Source organism: Trichoderma ghanense (assembly GCF_004382785.1).
Source record: "Trichoderma ghanense strain CCMA-1212 chromosome Unknown scaffold_6, whole genome shotgun sequence".
NCBI lineage: Eukaryota > Fungi > Ascomycota > Sordariomycetes > Hypocreales > Hypocreaceae > Trichoderma > Trichoderma ghanense.
The window spans coordinates 354,338-375,838 of NW_027395669.1; the positions used below are offsets into that span (position 1 = coordinate 354,338).

The 21,501-nt window shown below is 52.7% G+C and overlaps 8 protein-coding genes across 8 annotated transcripts; 3 read left to right on the forward strand and 5 right to left on the reverse strand.

Moving 5' to 3' along the window:
* Positions 1 to 235: 235 nt before the first annotated feature.
* CCMA1212_005727 (Riboflavin transporter MCH5) lies at positions 236 to 1,779 on the forward strand (the record flags this gene model as incomplete). Its single annotated transcript, XM_073702974.1, has 4 exons — positions 236 to 254; positions 370 to 618; positions 704 to 796; positions 860 to 1,779. The coding sequence occupies 4 exons, from the start codon at positions 236 to 238 to the stop codon at positions 1,777 to 1,779; spliced, it is 1,281 nt and encodes a 426-aa protein (XP_073558135.1).
* Positions 1,780 to 2,013: 234 nt separating this feature from the next.
* CCMA1212_005728 (Ankyrin repeat and KH domain-containing protein mask) lies at positions 2,014 to 4,000 on the reverse strand (the record flags this gene model as incomplete). Its single annotated transcript, XM_073702975.1, has 3 exons — positions 2,014 to 2,446; positions 2,512 to 3,678; positions 3,729 to 4,000. 3 exons carry the CDS (start codon positions 3,998 to 4,000, stop codon positions 2,014 to 2,016), a joined length of 1,872 nt encoding a protein of 623 aa, XP_073558132.1.
* An 888-nt stretch (positions 4,001 to 4,888) lies between these two features.
* CCMA1212_005729 (uncharacterized protein) lies at positions 4,889 to 7,926 on the reverse strand (the record flags this gene model as incomplete). The annotated part of the gene is made up of 4 exons (XM_073702976.1): positions 4,889 to 5,233; positions 5,286 to 7,198; positions 7,301 to 7,577; positions 7,921 to 7,926. 4 exons carry the CDS (start codon positions 7,924 to 7,926, stop codon positions 4,889 to 4,891), a joined length of 2,541 nt encoding a protein of 846 aa, XP_073558133.1.
* Positions 7,927 to 8,916: 990 nt separating this feature from the next.
* On the forward strand, positions 8,917 to 11,423 carry CCMA1212_005730 (uncharacterized protein; the record flags this gene model as incomplete). Its single annotated transcript, XM_073702977.1, has 4 exons — positions 8,917 to 9,159; positions 9,285 to 9,421; positions 9,482 to 10,285; positions 10,360 to 11,423. The coding sequence occupies exons 1-4, from the start codon at positions 8,987 to 8,989 to the stop codon at positions 11,421 to 11,423; spliced, it is 2,178 nt and encodes a 725-aa protein (XP_073558400.1). The 5' UTR covers positions 8,917 to 8,986.
* A 190-nt stretch (positions 11,424 to 11,613) lies between these two features.
* CCMA1212_005731 (uncharacterized protein) lies at positions 11,614 to 11,820 on the reverse strand (the record flags this gene model as incomplete). The annotated part of the gene is made up of 1 exon (XM_073702978.1): positions 11,614 to 11,820. The coding sequence occupies one exon, from the start codon at positions 11,818 to 11,820 to the stop codon at positions 11,614 to 11,616; it is 207 nt and encodes a 68-aa protein (XP_073558399.1).
* A 4,001-nt stretch (positions 11,821 to 15,821) lies between these two features.
* CCMA1212_005732 (uncharacterized protein) lies at positions 15,822 to 16,391 on the reverse strand (the record flags this gene model as incomplete). Its single annotated transcript, XM_073702979.1, has 1 exon — positions 15,822 to 16,391. The coding sequence occupies one exon, from the start codon at positions 16,389 to 16,391 to the stop codon at positions 15,822 to 15,824; it is 570 nt and encodes a 189-aa protein (XP_073558402.1).
* Positions 16,392 to 17,834: 1,443 nt separating this feature from the next.
* Positions 17,835 to 18,860, forward strand: CCMA1212_005733 (uncharacterized protein; the record flags this gene model as incomplete). The annotated part of the gene is made up of 1 exon (XM_073702980.1): positions 17,835 to 18,860. One exon carries the CDS (start codon positions 17,835 to 17,837, stop codon positions 18,858 to 18,860), a length of 1,026 nt encoding a protein of 341 aa, XP_073558401.1.
* A 409-nt stretch (positions 18,861 to 19,269) lies between these two features.
* Positions 19,270 to 21,468, reverse strand: CCMA1212_005734 (Mitochondrial outer membrane protein IML2; the record flags this gene model as incomplete). Its single annotated transcript, XM_073702981.1, has 2 exons — positions 19,270 to 19,540; positions 19,595 to 21,468. The coding sequence occupies 2 exons, from the start codon at positions 21,466 to 21,468 to the stop codon at positions 19,270 to 19,272; spliced, it is 2,145 nt and encodes a 714-aa protein (XP_073558404.1).
* Between the last annotated feature and the right edge of the window lie 33 nt (positions 21,469 to 21,501).

Genomic DNA, 21,501 nt, shown 5'->3' on the forward strand with positions numbered 1-21,501 from the left:
ACGCATCACGTAGGGGCGTCAACTCAACTAACACCGGAATCCACTTCTCGAATGAGCGGCAACGCAGGCTCCCGGCTCACCGGTGGTCCCCAATCCATTTTTTCTTGTTTAGCTCAGAAAGACGTTTAAAAACAAGCATCTCCAGTGCCCTTCCCCGAGAATGGAAACATCCGTCCCTGATTTCGTTGCCTGTTTGTTGTTTTGTGCATTATAGATCAGTTTAGATATACCCAAAATGGCAATTGGAACAGCCGGTGCGTCTCTTCCCCGTGGACAGCCCCTTTCTTCAAACTACCCCAGACTTTTACAGAATCTGAACCCTTGGCTCCCTCTTTGATGACCTGTTCACTCTTCAACATACACTAACAGTCTCACTTATAGTCACACTCACCGCTGAAGACATCTCAATAACGTCCTACCCCGATGGCGGTCTCCAGGCATGGCTCGTCGTGCTCGGCTCATGGGCCTGCATGATCACCTCCATGGGGCTCCTCAACACAATGGCCGTGCTGCAGGCGAGACTGTCAGAGAACGAGCTGAAGCATCTTCCTGAATCGACAATTGGTTGGATTCTCAGCAGCTATGCCTTCTTTCTGTACTTTTGCGGAGCGCAAGTTGGTAAGTCGTCTTTCACTTCTCCTGATTCCGATGTACCTCGAGACGACCATTGAGGAACCTATCGCTGACCAACTGACGTCTACAGGTCCCATCTTTGACGCATATGATGTAAAATACCTGGTCATACCGGGCAGCATCGGCATCGTCATCTCCATGATGCTCATCGGCCTCTGCAAAGGTCCGTCACTCAATATCTCCCCCCCTTTCACACCCCCAAACTCACACAAAACCACCAACGCAGAATTCTACCAATTCTTCCTCTGCTTCGGCCTCCTCGGCGGCGCCTCCGCCTCCCTCCTCTTCAACCCGGCCATCGCCATCATAGGTCACTACTTCGACAAGCGCCGCGCCCTCGCCACGGGCATCGCCTGCACCGCCGGCGGCCTCGGCGGCATCCTCTTCCCCGTCATCATCCTCTACCTCACGCCCCAGGTCGGCTTCCCCTGGGCCACCCGCGTCATCGCCTTCATCTGCCTCGCCATGGGCTGCCTCGCCGCCAGCCTCATGAAGAAGCGCCTCCCCCACAACAAGAACACCAGCATCCGACCCGGCAGCGCCATCGACCTCGCCGCCCTCCGCGATCCAAAGTACGCGCTCACCACGCTGGCCGTCTTCCTCGTCGAGTTTGCCGTCTTCATCCCGTACACGTACATCTCCTCGTACGCCATCCACGCCGGCATGCCCACGCAGCGAGCGTACCTCCTCAACGCCCTCGTCAACGTCGGCGCCATCCCTGGCCGCGCGCTCCCGGGCTACGCCGCCGACCGCTTCGGCGCCTTCAACATCCTCGCTCTCACGGCGACTACCTGCGCGGCTCTGATCTTCGCGCTGTGGTACACTGCCGGCACCAACGAGGCGGAGATTTACTCGTTTACCGTTCTGTACGGGTTCTGGTCTGGTGCCGCGATTAGTGTCACGCCGGTGTGTATCAGCAGGGTGTGCAACATTGAGGACATTGGCAAGAGGACTGGCACGGCGTTCTTCATTGCGAGCTTTGGTGTGCTTGTCGGACTGCCTATTGCTGGTGCCATATTGAAGGCTGATAATGGCTCGTATAGCGGCGTAATTTTGTTTGCAGGCTGCTTCTATGCGGCGACTGTTGTTACCCTGTATATTGCCCGAGGTGTGGCTGCTGGTTGGGGTCTCAAGGTTATCTTTTAGTTGTATGATGCTCATGACATGGAGGAGAATTCTATGATGATGATGATCCACGAGCGATTTATTTTACCTGTCTGGCCTGGATCGTTTACTGCGTTATTGTTAGAAATAAGAACTGAATAGAATCATTCTGTTATACAATCCCGTGCTATACTCCATACATTTTGCTGCATCTGCTCTTTACCAATCGTCCAAATCAACGCCCAACTCGGGAAGCAAAGCAAACGACGTCGCCCTTCAGTCTTTCAGAGACACCCTAACCCATTTCTTTTGGCGACCTCCCTTCTTCACCTTCTTGCCCTGTTCGACCTCAGTCTTCTCAATTGTCTTGGCCATTTCCGTCTTGTCCGCCGGCTTGAGAATCTTCTGCGAATTCCACACCGAATTGGTGCTGTCTGCGGCAGTAGTCTGAGGCTTCTGCGCTCCTGATAGCCAGCCCTTTGCTTTCTGGGCGGCTTCTGTAGCCTTTTGGGGAGTGGACGAGGAATTCGCGTCTTTCGAGCCGGCCCCCGAGGTCTTGACCTGTGGTTTGTCAACCTTCAATGCAGGAAAGCTCTCCTTGGTGACCCATCTGGGCGCCTTCTTGGAAGTTCGCTTCAACGTAACAGGCGTCTCCTCAGGCTCTCCCGCGCGCCAGCTAGGATCCGGAGGTGGCGGTACGTGGACGCCTCTAAACAAACGCTGTCAGCTCTTGGCTCCATGATATTGGTCGGCCATGATGTCTTCAAAACCTACTCCGTCTCTGCACCTCTAGTTAGCCGTTCATATTCGGCTCTAGCATATGTAGCGTACTGAAATAATCCTCGTACACCCGCAAGTCGGTGATTCTCTCCCAGGTCTCTCGCCCTCTTGCCACTGAGATCAACCGCATCGGGGTTGGCACGGTAATTGACAAGCGTGTGCAAGATTTCGACCAGGCGATCTTCCAAGTCGTGGGCTTCCTGTCTCAGAACCTCGTGCAATGGCGTCTGTCCCAGGGAATCCAGTCCGTTGACATCGGCACCTCGCTCCAATAGGCCGATTACCATATCCAGAAACCCGAACCGGCACGCAACATGTAGAGCAGTGCTTCTAGTGTCCGTACAGACAATGGGATTGAAGGGGCGGCCTCTTTTGGCGCACTTTTTCATCTCATTGAGGAGGAGATAGACAATGTCTTCATGATCCTGAGCCATGGCACGAACGACGGGTAGGTTCCCCTGTTCATCGTTATGGAAAACGCTTGCACCTCTCTTGATTAAGAGGGTAACGACCGATATGTGGCCAGCGGCGGCGGCAAGATGCAGAGGTCGTTGCTTCAAAGGTGCGCAGCTCCTCGACTTCCAGCACTTGGGACTGCACTGATGGCGATGGGCAGTCTCCGTCGGCAGGCCGTGGTCGGCGCCAAAACGCAGCAACACCTCGACGGTCTGGGCCACGTTGGCATCCCATTGGGCCGTCTCAAGAGCAAGAGCCCTTTCCGCGTGCTCAGCCCCTAGGTCTATTGGCCAGTGAGTACCTTGTGAACGAGAATACGCTGCGTCGTCATCTCGAAAGGTCTTCTGTTCATCAGACGGGGCAAAATCTTGAAAGCGACTCCACGGTAGCGTCCGCATCATGGCGACGTGAAGCGCGGTGTAGCCAAAAGGACTGTAGGTGTTGGGATCAGCACCTCTGGTCAGGAGGTATCCCACCGTTCTGGGGAGAGCATAACTGCAGGCAGTTCGAAGCGGTCCGTCCAGAGCCCCGAGGCTTGTGCTGATAGGTCGGGAGATGGCGTGATATAGAGGCTTGAGGTCGGGATACAGTGCCATGCTCTCGTCGAGATTGACTCCCTGCTTGAGGAGATAGGTAGCCATCTTGGGTGCATCGTAGAGCAGTGCGGATTGAACAATGTCGATGTTCTCCATAGGGGTGAACGACCTGTGAACGTTAGCCTCTGAAGCCTGAACGGACTGGGTCGGACATCTTACCCTCTGAGCTGTAAAGCAAGCTTGCTGTACATGACCCATATCATCAAGTTCTGCGAATCATTTTTGGCCGCATGGACCAAGACAGTCGAAAGAGCATGATTGAGCCCCTTTGCCTCTGCCGAATCGTTGAAGGCTCTGGTGAAGAGCGCGGCAGAAACAGCCCAGTAGAGGCCTCGGCTGCATTTGCTGAGAGAGCTCAAGTCCCTTTTCCGCTTGATGTGACCGATGATGTGGTCCATCAACTCCTGCGGGAGCTTGCTCAAGCCGGCCATTGTGCGCGCGTTTGGTCGTCTTCGAGGAGGACATAAGATGCGATAGGGGATGAAGAAGTGAGAACGTGAGTGCGAGAGACAAAGTCGAGGTTGAAGAAGAAGAAGAAGAAGAAGAAGAAAGAAAGATGTGGCTGTGGAAGAAAACAAAAAAGTCCCAAAGCCACGTGAATTGTATGGGTTCTGCTTGATATTTAGGTGCGAGGTCTAGGCGAAGCCAGGCGGAATCTGCGTGCCAGCTGTCAAAGGAAGGTGAAGAATGGGAAAGCTTGAAACCGCGCTTTAACTTTGCGCCAGAACTTAGCCAGTTCCTTGACCGCCCGAGTCGATTCCATTGCCGAGTTTGCTTCATTCTTCCTCTTCCCATTGTCATCGGCGCCACAAGCAGATGCTGATACCGATTCTTACTCCCATCGTATCTTATATGAGTAACCCAAGTCAGGAGGTATCGGACTAAATGAACTAAACTCTCCCATAGCACGGAGAACAGCGAGGTCTGAGCAATTCAACTACTCGGAAGATATTATGCTATTTTACTCTTACACTTTCCAGTCATGTCAGATCTACATGAATAGGTGGGCAGTTCTCCTGGTCCCGGTAAAGCCCCCTCGACTAACAGCAACCGTATACTCCAACAGTTCGCTATGAACTTCCCACAAGCATAAAATCAACAATGACTGACGATGCAGTTCACAACAGACAATTCAAGAAGCGCAACTAAGTAGCCAAATTGTGCGCTTGTATGATCATGTGCTCATTATATCCTTTGCGCCATCGCCCGCCCAACGTTCCACAGCCCGAGTTCGTCCCGCCCCTTTTTTTTGTCTAGAAAAGGAAAACCCAAATAGAATGCTTAGATACAAAGCCAAAGATCAAAACTAGTTGAACTATTTACATTGTATAAGGCGTCTCTTTTCGAACGATATACACCTGTCCCACAAGGACTGTACATCCAACAATCATGGCAATGGAAATGATGGGAAGATTCACGCGTGCAAAGTCTAGGCTTCTTACGCGGATATGCTTTCTCGCAAGGATATCGCGCCAGAGCAGGCCCGCAAGCGAGGCGCTGAACGCAGAGCTGAACGCTCCGTAATTGACGCCAATGGCCATGCTGTACACAGTTGCCCAAAAGGTCCGGTCGCTGATGGGAATTCCGCTCCGCTCATGAATCTCCTGCCACTTCTGAATGACCCGGCAAAGCAGTATCGTGGTGCCGATGTTTGTCCCCGCAAACTGCATCTTCGTTAGCCAGCGACTGGAGAAGGCGGTTTAGAAACATACTTACGTTGCATAGAACAACAGAAAGAAAGCCCATGCCCCCTATGGCGCCAACCGTTCCAGTCTTATTTACCCAGTGGTCCCATCCATAGGCAAAAACCGGCACCCAGCCCTTGGTGACCAACCCCTGAACAAGGACGAACATACAGAAGGCGAATGGAACGAGTGCGAATGGTAGATGAAGGACGACAGCCGCCGCCGTTGGGAATGTCTCCTGGCACCACCTCAGTGTATCTTGGCCCAGGGACATCAGCGTGGCCGGTCCACGAGGCAATTGAACGGATGACAACGAATCTTGACGTGTCCTCTCTACGTCTTCGTCCGAAGAGGGCACAAAAAGTCCCTCAGGTCGAGACTCGGTGACGACCCGATTCTGCCCGCTCTTCTCCCCGAGCGAACTAAGATCGCTTGTCGAGTTCTGATGCTCCTGTTTATCCGCATCCTCATGTGGCGACAGCATCGAGAGCTCCACATCAGTCGCAGACATTGCGGCGAGGGCGCAAGCGTCGGTGTCTTCGGTCAAGAGGATTGTTGGAGTTGGTACGTGTCCGTGGGCAGGTGGGCTTAACACTTTTCTGCCGTCTTCCCCATTCACGCCGTAGTCTGCTTTGAGCGTATCGTCAAGCTCATTATCGTCATCCAGATCTTGGGATTCGGCTTCCTTTGATTCGAGTCTTGAAGAGGAAGGTTCGAGCCCGTGATTCGTAGCGTCTTGCAGCCCAGTCTCGGCAGACGGCCGCCTCTCTCCATCGGTCTGGTCCAAGGCCCGCTCGGCGCGCGCAGTTTCAAACTCCAGTCTGCCTTTTCTGGCAATCTCTCGCGTTTCTTTGCGGTGGTACCATCCAAAGCCGAGATCCCAGCAGAACATGACGAAAGCCGCCGGTAGAGTGACCCAGAATACGGGATGGGCACCGCTGTTTGTGCTTGCGGCGTTGATTGCCAGCACGGTGATGAGCGTGGCAGCCATGATGACGGCACCGAATGCCGCCCCGCCCTTGTCTATAAAAGGATTCATGATCTCTTCTAGCGAAAGCAACTTGCCCTCCTCATTGTTGGCGAGGTCTGCCTCATCCGCATCGGTATGACCCCTCGCGTGGGGGATATTGGGGTTGACGGGCTTCTTTCCCTTGACGTGGTCCGGAAGCTCGTGCATTTCGATCGAATGAGGAATGAGGTCTTCATTGGCAAAGACAATGTAGAGCAGAAACGGAAACAGAACGATGGCGGTGGCGACCACAGGGACAATCATGTTGGCCGTGTAGTGGATGAACTTGATGTTAAAGGCTCCGGCGAGGACAAGATTGGTCGGGTTGGAAGACACCAGAATGGCAGACGCGACATTTGCAATTGCGAACTGGGTATGGATCCAAGCTCTGGGGTGTACAATGTTGCTTGATACCCGCGTCATGTAAGCCAGAAAGGCAGTTCCCGACAGGATGATAGGATCGTTCCCGATGAAGCTGCCCAGGACGAAGAAGAAGGCGTAGAGATAGAAGAAGAGCCGATGGCCAACCTCTCCTCCCCATTGCAGCACCTTGAACGCCAGATATCTGATGAGACCAGATGCATCAATGGAGATGGCGATGTAGGCCAGCGTGAGGAAGAAGGCCATGATATCAATTGGCGAGATGTTATCAGCGCCAATGGTGCCGTCATGAACCTCCTGCCGGCCAATGGCTTGGATCGCCAGCAGAAACAGATCCGCAATGAGAGGAGCGGTGACGAAGTTCATGGGGAAGTTGAGCCGCACCCAGGGCTTGGTCTTGCCGTTGTTGTCATTGTCGTCGTCGTGCACCAGCGGAGGGGAGCGAAACTGTCGCTTGGGGATGATTCTCAGGGCTCCAAGCGTATTCAAGAAGAGATCCCATAGTTTCCTGGGCACGAAGACGGGGATATGAAACGGGCACAGGACGTTGATATCTGGAGAGGTGAGATGATCAGTGGCCTGGCAACCGAGGTGAAGCTTGGGACTGTGCTATGAGGCTGGTGTTGAAGCTGTGCTTCTGAGGCGAGTCAACCTACTTGTGAGGACAAACACAATTAGCGTGATGATGGAGCGCCAGTCCTTGATCTGGCTCGTCGAGAGCGGATCGCCGTCAACTTGCGCCATGTCTGTACCCGATGCGAAGTTCGTCGAGCCAGACGATGGTTCGCCGTATCCCAGGCCCAGGTTTGGCTGGGCGCCGACAGGAATTGAAAACAGGATCAATGACGGAAGAAACTCGATGGAGGTTCTCACCGTCGCCACCTGCAAATTGTTTCGAGGTGCCGGGCGGTCAAAGGCGGTCGGGCTCCAGGGCTACCCAGCAGCTTCTCGAGCGCTGCTGAAGCGCCTTTTGGCGGTGTCGGGCGGCTCCAGCGCACTGCTTCGGCGCTCGGTCAACAAATACAGGCGTCGACGGGCCGTAAGCACCGCTGAAGGATTGGGGCATCCAATGCACACCGACTTCCGAGTCCGAGCAGCTTCTTTCTCTCCTCCCAACGTTCAGCAGATGAGAGTATCGTCACTCCAATCCAACCATCAACCACCGAAACTGCGATCCGTCCAATTTTTCTTCTTATACTCCCGGCTCAGCCCCGCTCGAGCACCAGAAACCAGGTTCTTGGCCTTGTTAGCCTACCTATGGGCCAGGCTCCGGCACGTGCATCAGGCCCGAGGAACAGACTCTCTTGGCAGCTCTCTGTGATTGCGTCTACACGCTTCGCGGCTACCCAGAAGCAAACAACAAGCGTCGACTGTGCTGGTCCCAGTGCGTCGATCGAATCCTTGCTGGGGGAAAATGCGGGTGGTGCAGCCTTGCGACCTTCCTGGCGCCGGGACGAAACAGCCTCAGCCCGTCTGGGTCACCGAACCCTTCATATACCAACACTGCCTCACGGGATGTGCTGCAGCGATCGTGCTTGATCAGGAATCGCGCCAACTTGCGCGACACTCGACAACGTTCTCCAAACTGGGCTTCCAGAAGGAATGAGGAGCACAGACGGCAGAAGGCCATCATTTGAACGAGGCTCTGGTGGCAGCCCCAATGATGCATGCTGGCCATGGTCGACGATCCCATCTCGGGGGTAGTGGGACGCCAAAGACCCCAGGCTGCCAGGCGAGCCAAAAGGGCCTTCGAGGCCGACGATCAAGCCCATGTTTGGCCCGTCAGCTGCTGCCAGCTGGTCTGTGTAACCCCCCAGCTTGAGCAATCATGGCTGTGCTCGTCTCGTCTATGCCTCATCCAGCCGGCTGCAGCAGGGCGAGCTCGCATATTCTGTTGCCTGAACCTTTCCCGCAGCGACCAGGTCACACTCTGCTTGGCGACAGGATGGAGGAGACCCCGAAAAGGACGTACCTATGACGAACAAAAGAATCCTTCCATTGTCTGGCCTCTACCCGACGGGATACTTGGACGTCGTACAGTTAACCTGTTCAGCGGTTCGTCCCTCAGCTGGCTAAAGGGGAGGCAGGGAACGGTTGAAGAGCCTCATGGCAGCAAGAGACGGCTCCTTCGAAGTTCAGCCTGACGATATGTCTTATAACATGCTCACTCTCCACCTCCTCCCTTGCATAGGCTGCCACGGGTTTGCACCAGCTGCTGGGGGGATTCCTGCACAGCTAGTAGTTGACTTTACTGACACGCCTGCCTGCTGAGCCGCTGCACGGCGATTGCGCACTCGCCTGAGAGCTGTTGGGCCGAATCCATCGGCGTCTGTGAGAAGCTGATGCCGGCGCTATCGTGGGTTGCGTCGCTGAGTGATGCAATTGTCTCTCATGGCGGCAATCTGTCGGTCTCCCTCGCATTGGCAAGAAATGCCACGAATCCAGTCGATGACGGCCTAAAGGTCATCTGCTCATGGCCTGTTTCCGGCCAGTATGGCCCCGGATCTAGAGTATTGTGAGTCAAGCTGCTCAACCGAAGGCCTACAAGTCAATCCGAGCCCAAGCAATGCACACATCAGACAAGAGCACCCTGCTGGTTTAGAGCGTTCTGTTTGAGACTTGCTAACGCTTCATCGACAGATACTACGTTCTAATAGCAGCATGTCTGTTTGCTCGGAGGGAGATATGGATCAAGAACGCTTGTTTAGCTGCGGCACTGCTCCTACCAGCTGTAGCTGCTGTCCATGGTATCGTCCTGGCAGCGCTGCATCGCGACAGTAAGGAGCACGTCCCCCCCTGTAGCCAAGTTGGCCAGATTAACTGTTCATCCTGTATAGAGGCTGTTGACATGGACATCTATGGTGCCTTTCAGCTGTGCTCAATCGGCGTCCTCGTCGTGCCAGTGACCGTCAGCCTATCCGAGACGTATCGCAATACTCCAGGCCGCAATACAATTTTTCTGTGGGCAGGTCTGATTCTCGCCGGTAAGCATCCAAGCAACCCCCCTCTTCGATCGATATCCCGGCTGTCCTTTGCATTCCAAGCACTGCACATCACTGGGCGCCCCCAACGACTGACTCATCACCCTTCACACTCAGGACTGCTCAGCCTAACCATTGAGTTTTACCGGGCCCAGACATTCCACTGCAGTGAGGATGGCCAAGGCAGCCCCATAGCCAACGACCCCTCGAAGTTCCCGTATGGTGGAGGCACAACATGCGGACTCGTCTGCTCCGAAACAGAGGGGCCGTTCTCACCCATGCGAAAGGGCTCATCAAGTGACATCTACGTGGTTCCTGCGCCCAGCAGGCTCACGTTCGGTACGGCAACGCTCCTCGCGGCCGCGTGCTGCGTCCACACCATTGTCTGGATGGCATCCATGGCGGAAATGGTATTCGAGGACAACTGGAAATCGCCCCTTGGCATCAGAGCCGATGATAGCCAGGCAGACGAGCAAATCCCGGGCACCAACGGTGCGACCAAGAGGACAATGAAGGATGTCAACGCCATGATTCGCTTTTTCCTCTCTGTGGTGGCAGTGCCCGTGTTTGGGGGTGCCGGGCTTGCCATTCTCATTGTCGGCGAGATCAACTTCTTCAGCGGTCCAGTCAGTTACCAGGTTGAGTCGTTGGCCAGCATCGGTGAGTACTCTATAACCTACCGCGCTTGACCCCAGGGTGGACAGTCTCTTTTATAACGTACTAACTGAGCAAAGGACAATGGTCACCTATTGTTGGAACGGGTTTGGCAGTCATCGGATCGCTTTATCTTGTTCTTGCTGCTGATGTGAATGCCGTTAAGGAAGAGTCTGACCCCATAGATGTCTGTCCTTGCACTTGCTGCTCACATCATGGATATGACCCCGACAACACTCACGGGCCTCCTATAGCATTATCCTCTTCAAGCAGCAGCGGTCCTAGATCACACGCTTCAGAGGACGGGTACACCACAGAAACGCCCGGATCAGCCCCCTTTCCAGAAATGAGACAAACTGACACAGAATCTGCCATACCTCCGCACAATCTCGCTCGTGTTCAAACTATGCAAACTAGCGCTTCCACTAATGCATCAGTAACCATGCAACGACATACGTCTTCGAACAGCAGAGTCAGGCCACCATCTACGACAGGCTCCAGTAGCAGGCGAAGGGTCGCTAGATTCATTGTTTCCGTGGGCGAAACACTCGGCTCCAAAGCACACAATCTGGTTGACGACTCCGAGTTCAGAAGAGGAAAGGCGGTGGATTGGCCTGAGGTTCCGGGAGAGTCATTGAGAAACCAGCGTCTCCGCATCACGCGTGCCCTGTACAACCCTCGTCGAGATGCAGATGGGAACGCCACTCCACTACCACGCTCCCCCTCCCGAGCGGGTAGCTCTAGGGGAGATGCCAGGGGGTTATCCCCTCTGGCGGGCCTATCGCCGTCTCGCTCCCATTCTCCCACGCGACCGCCTCCTTCTGTAGCTCGACAGCAGCGAGCTGGGACAATGCCAGAACCACCGACTTTCAGACGTCAGGATCACCGCCCATCACCCCTGCCTTTTCATTCCCAAGAGTGTCGGAGGGCGCGAAGCGATACACTTGAAGTTCCTTCTATCAGCCATCATATTGCTGCTCAAAGCCACTATCCGCAAGCGGTCATGAGCGGAGGGCGAGGTTCATTGCAGGACTTGCAGAGCAGTAATGGTGGCGATGACGAGACAGCTCCGGCTGTACGGGGTGTGGAAGCACCTGCCATCTCATCTTCAGAAGGGCCACCAGCATCATTATCATCATCATAGTTTTGCATTTGAATGAGCGTTGGGTATTGTATTGGCTGGTCCCAGGCAGCTGCTTCACAATACCAAGCATTAGACTCTGGCGTTAGCCTTTCCCCTTTTTCTCTTCTTCTTTCATATTTTGGAGATATATGGCGGCTCAATATTACATAAAGATATAAATGATGGTAGAGTACAGAGTTCACAAGGATTATCATAGAACCAGAACCATGCATTTATTGCTTTCATCTTGCATGAAACAGGCGAACTTGTTGAAACTTGAGGGGGTGAAGCACAACAAGAGGTACGAATCGGCCAGTAGAGATCTCGGTATCCTCTTGACGCCCCTGGTGACGTCCATCCTAATTCGCATCCTGACCTCCTCACTGATTCCCACCTTGATGTCCAGCTCGACGTCCATCTTGACGTACCAAGGCTATGTCCAGCTGCTGTTTGATGCAAAGTGAGATGAAGAAAGCCGAAGAGGCAAGCAAACAAAGGTCTATTGCGAGCAGGCCAACACACGCAGTCGCAATTCCTGCACTCAGAGCATCCCCATGGGCCCGGAACAGCTTGACCCAATGGATGAATCGAAAGAGGAACACGAACGAGACAACCAGAAAGCAGCTGAACGGAAAACATACTCCCGCCGCAAACCGTAACACGCTCCGCCTCGGGTTATTCAACGTGCCATCAGTATAGCCAGTAATCAAGGCCAGAATCAACTGACAGAAAATCTTTATCAAGAAGAGGACAATGGCCGCGATGCAACAGTTTCGCTTTTCGGGCTGATGTTGCTTTGTAAAGGTGGGGTGAAGGAAGTTCATGAGGAGGTGGCAGACGAAGAAGTTGGGGAACATCTCGAGTGTCAAAACGATCGACGTGACGGCAGTATTGTAAGCGGTAGAGGTATTGGGCTATTGTGGTTGTTGGAAAGCGATAATAGGATGTATGGTTGACAGAATATGAGTAGACAACCACGGAGAAAGTGGTTTGGCAATATCGAGGACGAATAACTCTGGAGAGGGTGATCGTTAAGTCGTATGAAAAGCAAAAGTTAGCTGTGAAACAACAATCTGAACTCGCCAGAGAGTACTGATGGCTTGAGAAAAGAGGAAGGGGGTAAGGAGAGAGGCACCAGCTGGCTGAAGACATGTATTTATACTTGGGCATATACTAATTGTACCTCTTTATACAGCATGTGTTATTTGAGTTACATCAAGCTTGCCCAATTTGCTAGCATTCGAGAGCCCCTTGGTTTAACGTGGAATAGTCATTTCCAATCTGGTTGGAGCTACAAGAGCAAGCAAACAAGACACTGGAGGAAGGTTGTCAGGCGATTTGAATCGTAATACAATCTCGGGCAGCAGTAGCTGCATTGATGTTATATATAGCATGATGAAGGCACAGAAGGTGATACATATAGCTTGTTTGTCCAGCGATGAATTTTGTGTGTGATCCTCATCAGCCGCCTTACGATATAGCATGAAATAGAACTGGACTTGCTCGGTATTTTTGTTACAAGTTAAATAATCCCCTTTTGTAGCTGGACGACAAAATAAAAATACAATTCCAAGATATTATAAGCACATGTGGGATACACTTGAAGACAATCAGGAGAATACAAGTCTGTTATTAATTCCCGTCATCAGACATCAAACACATTGCAAATCCCATGTCGGCCCTTTGTAATTCTGACTACCATTTCAATATAGCCACCTTTTTACACTTTTTGCTATGACATATCATCAATACCGAGGTTTGATATTGGCCCTTTTGGATTTATTAAGCGGTTTTAGAAAGGCGGTGTCCATCAGCGAACAAAACAAACAAAGCAAACAAAGCGAAAAAAGGAAATCAATACCAGTATTTCCATCCAACCCACCCGTTTCAACCTCCCTTTCAGCATCCATGTTGCCATTCCCTCAGCAATAATCACCCCTCCATTCATAGTCATCATCCGCAAGCTGTTAGACCGGAGAATGAGGTTAATTACAAGACTTGCAAAGCAGTGGCAGCGGCGATGACGAGATAGCTCCGGTTGCACAGGGTGCAGAAAGCATTTGCCGTCCCATCCCCCGAAGGGTCGTCATCATCATCATCATCATCCCATCATAGCTCTGGCCCTTTCAGAAAAGAGGACAAGGCCTCTTGCCTGTATGAGTTTGGTGCCCATGGCCGTCCATATGCGAGAAAGGTTTGTGGCCCCCTTCGGCTTAATTCTTTCTCTCTCGTCTGCCCCTATCGCCATCTGTCTCTTTATGGGTCTACCTGTCTGCCTGCCCGCCTGCCTCTCTCCTTGTCTTCGCTGCCACCGCCTTCGCCCATCTTGCCGCTTCCGGCAGCAGTCCCTTTGGTGCTCTCTGTAGGCCGGTTCCCCCTCGGACTCCGGGCCATCCCAGAGAATATCAGAGGTTGCTGTCCACAAACACCCCCGTCGTTCAGACCTACCTAGTACGCTCCTGCAGCAGTGCTCTTGGCGCTCTCTCAAAGGACCGGTTCTCCTCGGCGACTTCTTCCGTTTCTTGGCCAAGCCATTCGGGGATGGTCTCTTCTACTCGTACACTTCGCCCGCGGAAAGCTGTACCGTATCTTGTCAGTCGTAAGGAAGACAAAGGCTGAAGACAAATTCGTCGTCGACCGGGACGTCAAGGATGACAACGAAGATGATAAAACTAGGACGTCAAAGTTCAGTCGTTGAAAGGTGACGACGAAGAGTTTGTCAATCAGGACGACGACGACGACGATATCGTATTCGATGAGGATCCCAGCGACTAGAAGTCTTGACGGTGCTATTATTGAAGAGAATTTCTCTGACGACGACGTTCTCGTTCCCGTTGCCGCTGTGGATGACAGAGGCCTTGTCCGTTTCGAGGAATCACCCCCTTTAACGCACAGCAGCATATCGGGTTGTCGCCAAGGGCTCACGCCAAAACTCGGATTAGCTATGGATATTGCATCGGCTTGGCCCCAGTCAGCCACTTTGCAATACCGAGCGTCGAAGGTTTGGGCGTTGGCTTTTGCCCTGCCCCCTTTCTCTTTCTCTTTACCTTGCGGAATGGCAATACATTCTCACGAGATTATGAACACAGGCAGTAAACAGCATTTCTACTATAGTAGATTAGAATAATGCACCTATTGCTTTGATTTTACGGAACAGCTCTGCGAACCCAAGCTCATAGAGACCATAACAACCGGGGATAAACATCTAGTAGTAGACCTATCTCAGTATCGATTTATCAAGTATTGACAAAGGTTTGAAACTAGAACTAGAAGAATATAGCTATGGTAGCAGAGAGTAGAATATCTTACCTAGGTAGTAATAGCAGTAGTAGTAATAAAGTTAGTACTTTACTAGGATGCTAGATAACCACCAAGCTGGGGTGCTTGATAGCCGCTATTTATGTATTTGATATGTACCGACATACATGTAGCTTCGATACGAGCCCTTTGTGTGAATCGGAGGGATCCTCTCCCAGCTGGCTGGAGTTGCAAGGCTGGTGTGACGAGAGGCTTGAAGACTGAGAAACAGATTCACCCAACGGTACTGGGACCTATTACGTACCTTGTATCACATATTAGGGGCGTGAAGTATATATGGTTCGTTTATTTCGTGTTTTATCCGTGCTTTTTCTTCGTGCTGGTCACAGTCGGCTGCTTTACAACTCCATGTGGTTCAGTCTGTCGCAACGGTCTATTTTCGCCTCTTTTCTGTCTTATACTGATATGGGATTTAAAGTACAAGCTCGTCGAAATATTACCGAGGATAAAAGGACGTTGCTCCATGAGCATCTATCTGGCCAGCTTGATTCTGGCTCAAGAGATCATACAAGAGGACAAGTTGAAAAGGGACCCATTACTAGCATCTGCATAATTACATCCATCTCAGTGTCCATCCCAGCATCCATCTCAACTAAAATCCACCTTACTCTCTACAGCTCCAGCATCGTTGCGGCGAATAATACGCACCCTCTGGATACTCCAGTCAAAAATAGTAAAAAAAAACGTGCCATGCCACAGCAGTAATACAAGCAGCAGCACATTCAGGCAATCCCAGCTTCTTCATTCGCCGAACAGTCCAAGCCATCGTCTCCAATACGCGAGAAGCACCAAGTCAGGTGTCATAGAAAGAAGAATAACATGGCCAAGTACACTGCCGCAAAGCACACATTTCCCTGATCTGGTACATGGTAAATTCTAATTCAGGGCACCTCGGCTTGCAGAAGACGCCAATGTTGAGCTCCCGTAGTAAAAGTAGGCATTCTGATGGAGAGCCGGGTATTTGGCCACGTAGCTGTTGGCTATCGAAGAAGAGAAAGATGAGACAAGGGGAGGGATGATGAATTGAAATCGACTGAATCAACCTGGCGCCGACGCATCCTTTCCGCCATCTATCCCAACTTCAGCTCCGGCGTATCTTACCTACTGGATAGGTAGAATGCTCTCCCTTCTCGACTCAACACCTGACCATACAAGAAGACCCATGACAAAAACCAGACCCAAGTATGCCAAGGCAGCCGCGGAAATGTTGAGCGCCGAAACAGCAATACATGCAATGGTGTATGCGGCATTGCTCCCCTTGCCATTGGCCTCGAACCCCTGAAGCCACCTGATGTATGGAAAGAGGAGAACAATATGCGGTATCACGTTCATAGTGATGCCTATGTACCATAGATGAGGTTCCTCAAAGAGTGTCTTGTCCCGTGGTCCATGACTCCCAGATTGCTTCCGATAGCAACATATGGCGTCGCACACCATTCTCAACACGCAACCCAGGTGCACAGCGGTGGCGAGGGAGTAAAAGATGATGGCCACCAGGCAGTATCTTCGATCGATTATCCGATGCTGCTGGTCAAACTCGTGGTTGCGGATGTGCTGCAGCCATTTGCAGAGTATGATGTACCCTGTCGCGAAGAAGACGTGCAATAACCATAGAAGGAATCTTAGGAACAGGGCGAATAATAACGCGACATCTTCAGCATCGATGGCCATGACGAAAGGCGTAGTTGTGTAGAGGTGAGAATGCGAATTTGTCGAATATGCTTGGACGGCAAGGAGGACGGTAGTAGTTGGGCGTTATGATACAGCCTGTCAACGAAATAGGGGGACACGGCCGTGACGAAGAGTTGGTTTTCTCCCAGCATCGAGAGGTGGCAGGGTCGACAGGACGAATCTCTCTATATAAGATCAAGTGATGGAAGAGAAGGATTTCAGCGAACAAGCGAGAGCAGTCAAAGGCTTGTACTTATATGTGCGTCTCCCGTTGCCGACAAAGCCTGTGCTCGAGAAACTCTCAGGGACGATTCACCTTGGCTGTTTCAAGGAAGTAAACGAACCCATTTAGCAACTTTTTTAAGGCAAACACTTCAATAGGGATGTACAAACACGCCTCGAAAGCTACAAGATATTTCAGGCATTGTGGGAGATGCTCATCTGACCTATCAATTTACGAGGGCTTGCCCCTGAATCTGTTTGCTGTTTTTCTTTGTCTATTGTTGTTGGATTCGGCCAAGGAATCCGATCTGGCGAGCTACGGACAAGCACGGTACGTCTATTATCAGCTGCGAAGGTGCCTAAAGAATAACTGACAAAGAGATGGATCATCTCGTGCCTGTTTGGCCTTCACTGAACAGTGGCAGGAGACGTAGGCACGCATTCTCTGGAGTCAACTCCTTCGTCCCGCAGACAAATACGGAATTGTGCGGATGGAAAACAACTTAGAATTTACATGATTATCTCACATTTGGCCTGATTTATAGTTAACGTGAAAGTGATGAATTTTTCTGCGCTTGAAATGGATACAAGCCGTTTAACGATGGATAAGGTGACATGGTCCGGGTAGTTGGGCTTTATCTCGACATACAAATCCTTACTAAGCTAGAGAAGCATCCATCTTACACGTTGTATTCCATGCATTTTGAATGATGAGAATTCCTACTCAGTCTCCTCCTCCGTATTATCCGTACTCTTTCAGCACATTGAAAGTCATTCGCTGGGTAACTACTTACTCCCGCGATGATACCTTAGGGCGGATGGGTATGTTAAAAGACCCCTACGACAATGACGTCACCGTTATATCACCCACACCAACCAAACATGACGATGCTCTCTGGCTCTCTTTCATCAGCCTCAGCTTAACATAAGAGACAGATGTCACTCACGAATCAAGATTTGATCAAATAGTAAGCCTAGAATGACACCCTCCATAACGATGCACCTGCCATTCGGTTCCCCGACTTAAACTGCACGGTACCTGCATCATCCCTCCCCTTTCGGCCCTCAACTCACTCAACTTACACAAAACTCACAGCTCACAACTCACAACAACAACAACTCAGACAGATAACTCACCACAACCGTCCCTCAACAACACCAACATTCTTCAGCATCACCAACCATATCACCCATAGATATCATAAACAACCAGCCCCAACAATGGACCTCCTCCTCTCCGTCCCCATGATATCCTACTTCCTCGGCCCAGCCCTCACATCCTGGTCCACCTCCCTCAACCTCCTCTTCTTCTACATGACCTGGTCCACCCTCGTCCTCTCCCAACCCCCCCTCGTAGTCCACACCGTCGGCATCCTCGCCATCCGCATCGTCTTCTTCCTCATCCCCTCCCTCGCCACCCTCCTCTTCGACGTCTCCCTCCCCTCCCTCGCAGAGGGCATCAAGCACGGCGGCCGCAGCGCCCTGCCCCCCCGCGACGCGAAATCCCTCTCGCGCCTCATCGGCCTCGTCCTCCTCAACCTCGCCATCCTCACCGCCGTCGAAGCAGGCATCGACTTCGCATTCGCCCAGCTCGTCGGGGAACCAATCTTCAAGACAACCACCACTCTGCCTCTACCGTGGCAAATCTTCAAACATGTCCTCATTCTCCTCTCCGCGCGCGAAACACTCCTCTACGTGATCCACCGCTTCGTCCTACACACCAAATCCTCCAACTCGACCTTGCGGGCCCTCTCCAGGCGGCACCAAAAGTGCGCCCATTCGAAAGCTGGAGCACCATTTAGCCTGCGTCTCCTCGCAGACCATCCCCTCCCCCTGTTATGCTACAAGTTCATCCCGCTCTTCCTCCCCGCGGCCATCCTCCGGCCACACATCCTCACGTACTTCCTCGTCTTTCTGCTCTGCACCGGCGAAGAAACACTCGCCATGTCCGGGTATACGATCGTTCCTGGCATCATCATGGGGGGGATTGTTCAGCGCACGGCGATCCACTATGCGGGCAAGGGGACGTCAAACTATGGGTCTTGGGGGATCTTGGACTGGATGAATGGGACGAGTCGCGGGAGGGACGTGCTGGAGGATGCGAGGAAGGAGGCGGACAAGCATCATCTGCAGGAACGCTCTGCGAAGAAGGTTGATCAGGGGGCAGGGGCAGTTCAGGAGGGATTGGATAACTTGAGGGAGGGTGTGAGGACGAGGAGAGGAGGGAGGAGGAAGGCATCGCAGTGATCATGGGGCCATCTGTTGTTTTTGTTACCACTGTTTGGTTATGCTGTTGGTTATGAGTATTATTGATACCACCATAAGTTCTGTTTTGATGAAAAGTCAACATGTTGCGCGCTCTCGTCATCTCGGCTCTGCAAAAGCAGCGAACAAGGCGTTTCTGTCTATGCCCTATATATGAGTTGTGAATATCTCTCTCAGTTCAGCGTCCCAACCATGGGTTAATTGTCCACTTGAAAATGCCTCCCTCTAGTAAGTCTATAACACTTACTCCCCAGTATAAAACGCCATGTAAGCCGTCCGTGTGTATGTGATCCACTCCCCCAGCAAACACTCCAGGTGAAAATCAATCTACCCATCTAGGCAAATCCTGTTATCCAAATGTATCCATCCCATCCTCTTTGTCTTTTGTCCTTTACCAACCATTCTTCTTCTTGAACCAAGCCAGCGTCTCGAGCCCGCTCGTCGCTCTCAGGCCGATTCTGGTGTCCAACACGTACGCCTCCCAAACCTTGACCTTGTTGATCTGTTCCTCGCACTCTAGCATCTTCTTCCTCCTGTACTCGAGAAGTTGCTCCCTTTGGCCCTCTGTGGGGCTGCAGCACTCGGTCCATGCGATGGCGCCCAGTTCGTAGATGGCTGCTGGCATGACATAATCATCCTTCATTGTGCCTTTGAAGACGGATCTATAATCTTGTCAGTAAGGTTCACTCTTTCTTGAGAGAGCAGACATGACTTACTTGTCATGGGCAAGAATCTTGTCCTGCAAGAGCGTCCTCGCCTCATCCAGCTTGCCCGCGCCTCTCAGCAGCGATGCCCTGCTCACAGCCCAGACGCCCATCTCGTCCTTTTCCTCTTGGATCTTGGCGACGGCTTCCTTACTCGCCGTGCACCGCTCCCAATTCAGATAGTCAAGTCCCTTCTCCAACTGTTCCTTGCCCATACGCTTCTGTCCATTCCATACGTAGCACATCTCCAACGCCGGGCTGGAGCCAATCGCATCCGCCAGGTCAACGCCCAGAGCCTTGGCCCGGTCTTCCCACTTCTGGATCTTGCGCTGCAAGAAGGTCTCGAGGGGCAGCTGGCGTGCCATCAATCGCTTCTTCCCAATCACCGTCGGTGCCTTGCGGTAGAACTCCTCCGTCTTGATCTTCTGACGCCGTGCCTCGTCCTTGTCGCCTGAGTGGAATGCATTTCGGTACAATTCCAGGGACGCACAGCCGGCCAGATAATAGTACAAGGACGGACTCCAGTCGTTGACCTCGAGGCACTTTAAGAATGAATCGCGCATCAGCTCCCACTCGTACGAAAACATGCCATCCAAGGAGAGTTCAAAATTGTTGAGAGCAGCGACCTGCTTCATCTTGGACTCTTTGCCCGTCTGGAGCAGCATCAGCGCCTCGGCGAGCTTGCGCTCGTTGGCGAGCATTCTCGACTCCTCCACTCTCCACAAGCGCGAATCGGGATACCGGGCTCGCATGTTGGCCAGCAGCTTCTCGCACTTCTCAATCGGCGGTCCTACGGCTTCAGCATCGTCATCGTAGTCCTTCTGGTCGGGCAGGATATCTGCGGCTCCGAGCAGACCGTTGTAAAATACCAGCAGCATCATACCGGCAACAGCACCGTTAATGTTGGAGTGCGCCGCGGATTTCCAGAGCATCTTGACGGCCCGTGAACGATCTCCGTGGAAGCCAACGACGGAGAGAATGCGCGAGAAGGCAGGCGGGATAAGACTGAGAATGAGCAGGAGGACTCCGAAGCACATGTTGGCTCCGGAATGAATAAACTTGTCGACAGGGTTGCCCAGCTCCAAGTCTGAGCTCAAGTCGGAATCCTTAGACCCCAGGCTCTCCTCGGACGCGCCCTCCAGCTTGCCCAAGTTCAACTTTTCCAGCTGCGAGATGGTCGACGCTGGTAATGCATCGACCTGGTCGCTGGGCGTCTGCTGTCCAGAAGGGCTCTCGTTGCTGTCCACGGAGGCGTCAGGGTCACTGCCGCTGACTGTCGTCGCACTCGATTCCGACCAGGGAGAATCACTGGTTGACGAGCTGCCCGCCAGAGACGTCCGCGACGAGCCCGGCGTCGCCTTGCCAAAGATTTTCGCCTCGGACGCCACGATGGCATCGAGCGTCAGAAACGCCTTGCGCAGCTTGTAGAAGCTCCGCATGGCCTCGACCAGGCTCTCATGCAGCACGCCGACGACGGCTCCCATGAGCTGCGTCTCGGCAATGATGAGTTCGTACTCGGTTCCCGGGGGATACAGCTGGCTGCCGTTGTAGGCGGGCCCGTGTTTCTGCGCGCGCTTGAGGTCGGCCCAGGCCCTGTTCTCGCAGTCGTTGAGCCTCGCCGTGGCCTCGGTCATGACCTGCTTCTCGAAGCCCAGGACGGAGCGCATGAAGAAGGCGACGGCGGAGCCCATCTCGTGGAAGGAGGAGTCGCCCAGCTGCAGCTTCTCCCAGGCGCCGTCGATGTCGTCGTTCATGATGAGCTCGACCCATTTCATGGCCTCGACCAGATTCTCCTTCTCCTTGGCGATGCTGTCCATGGGCGAGGGCGACTCGGCGCCGCTGCCGGCTTTCGCACCGGAGCGGAACCATCCTGCCAACCGACTCATGGCAAGCAATTGATCTTCTTTGGTTTCTTCTTT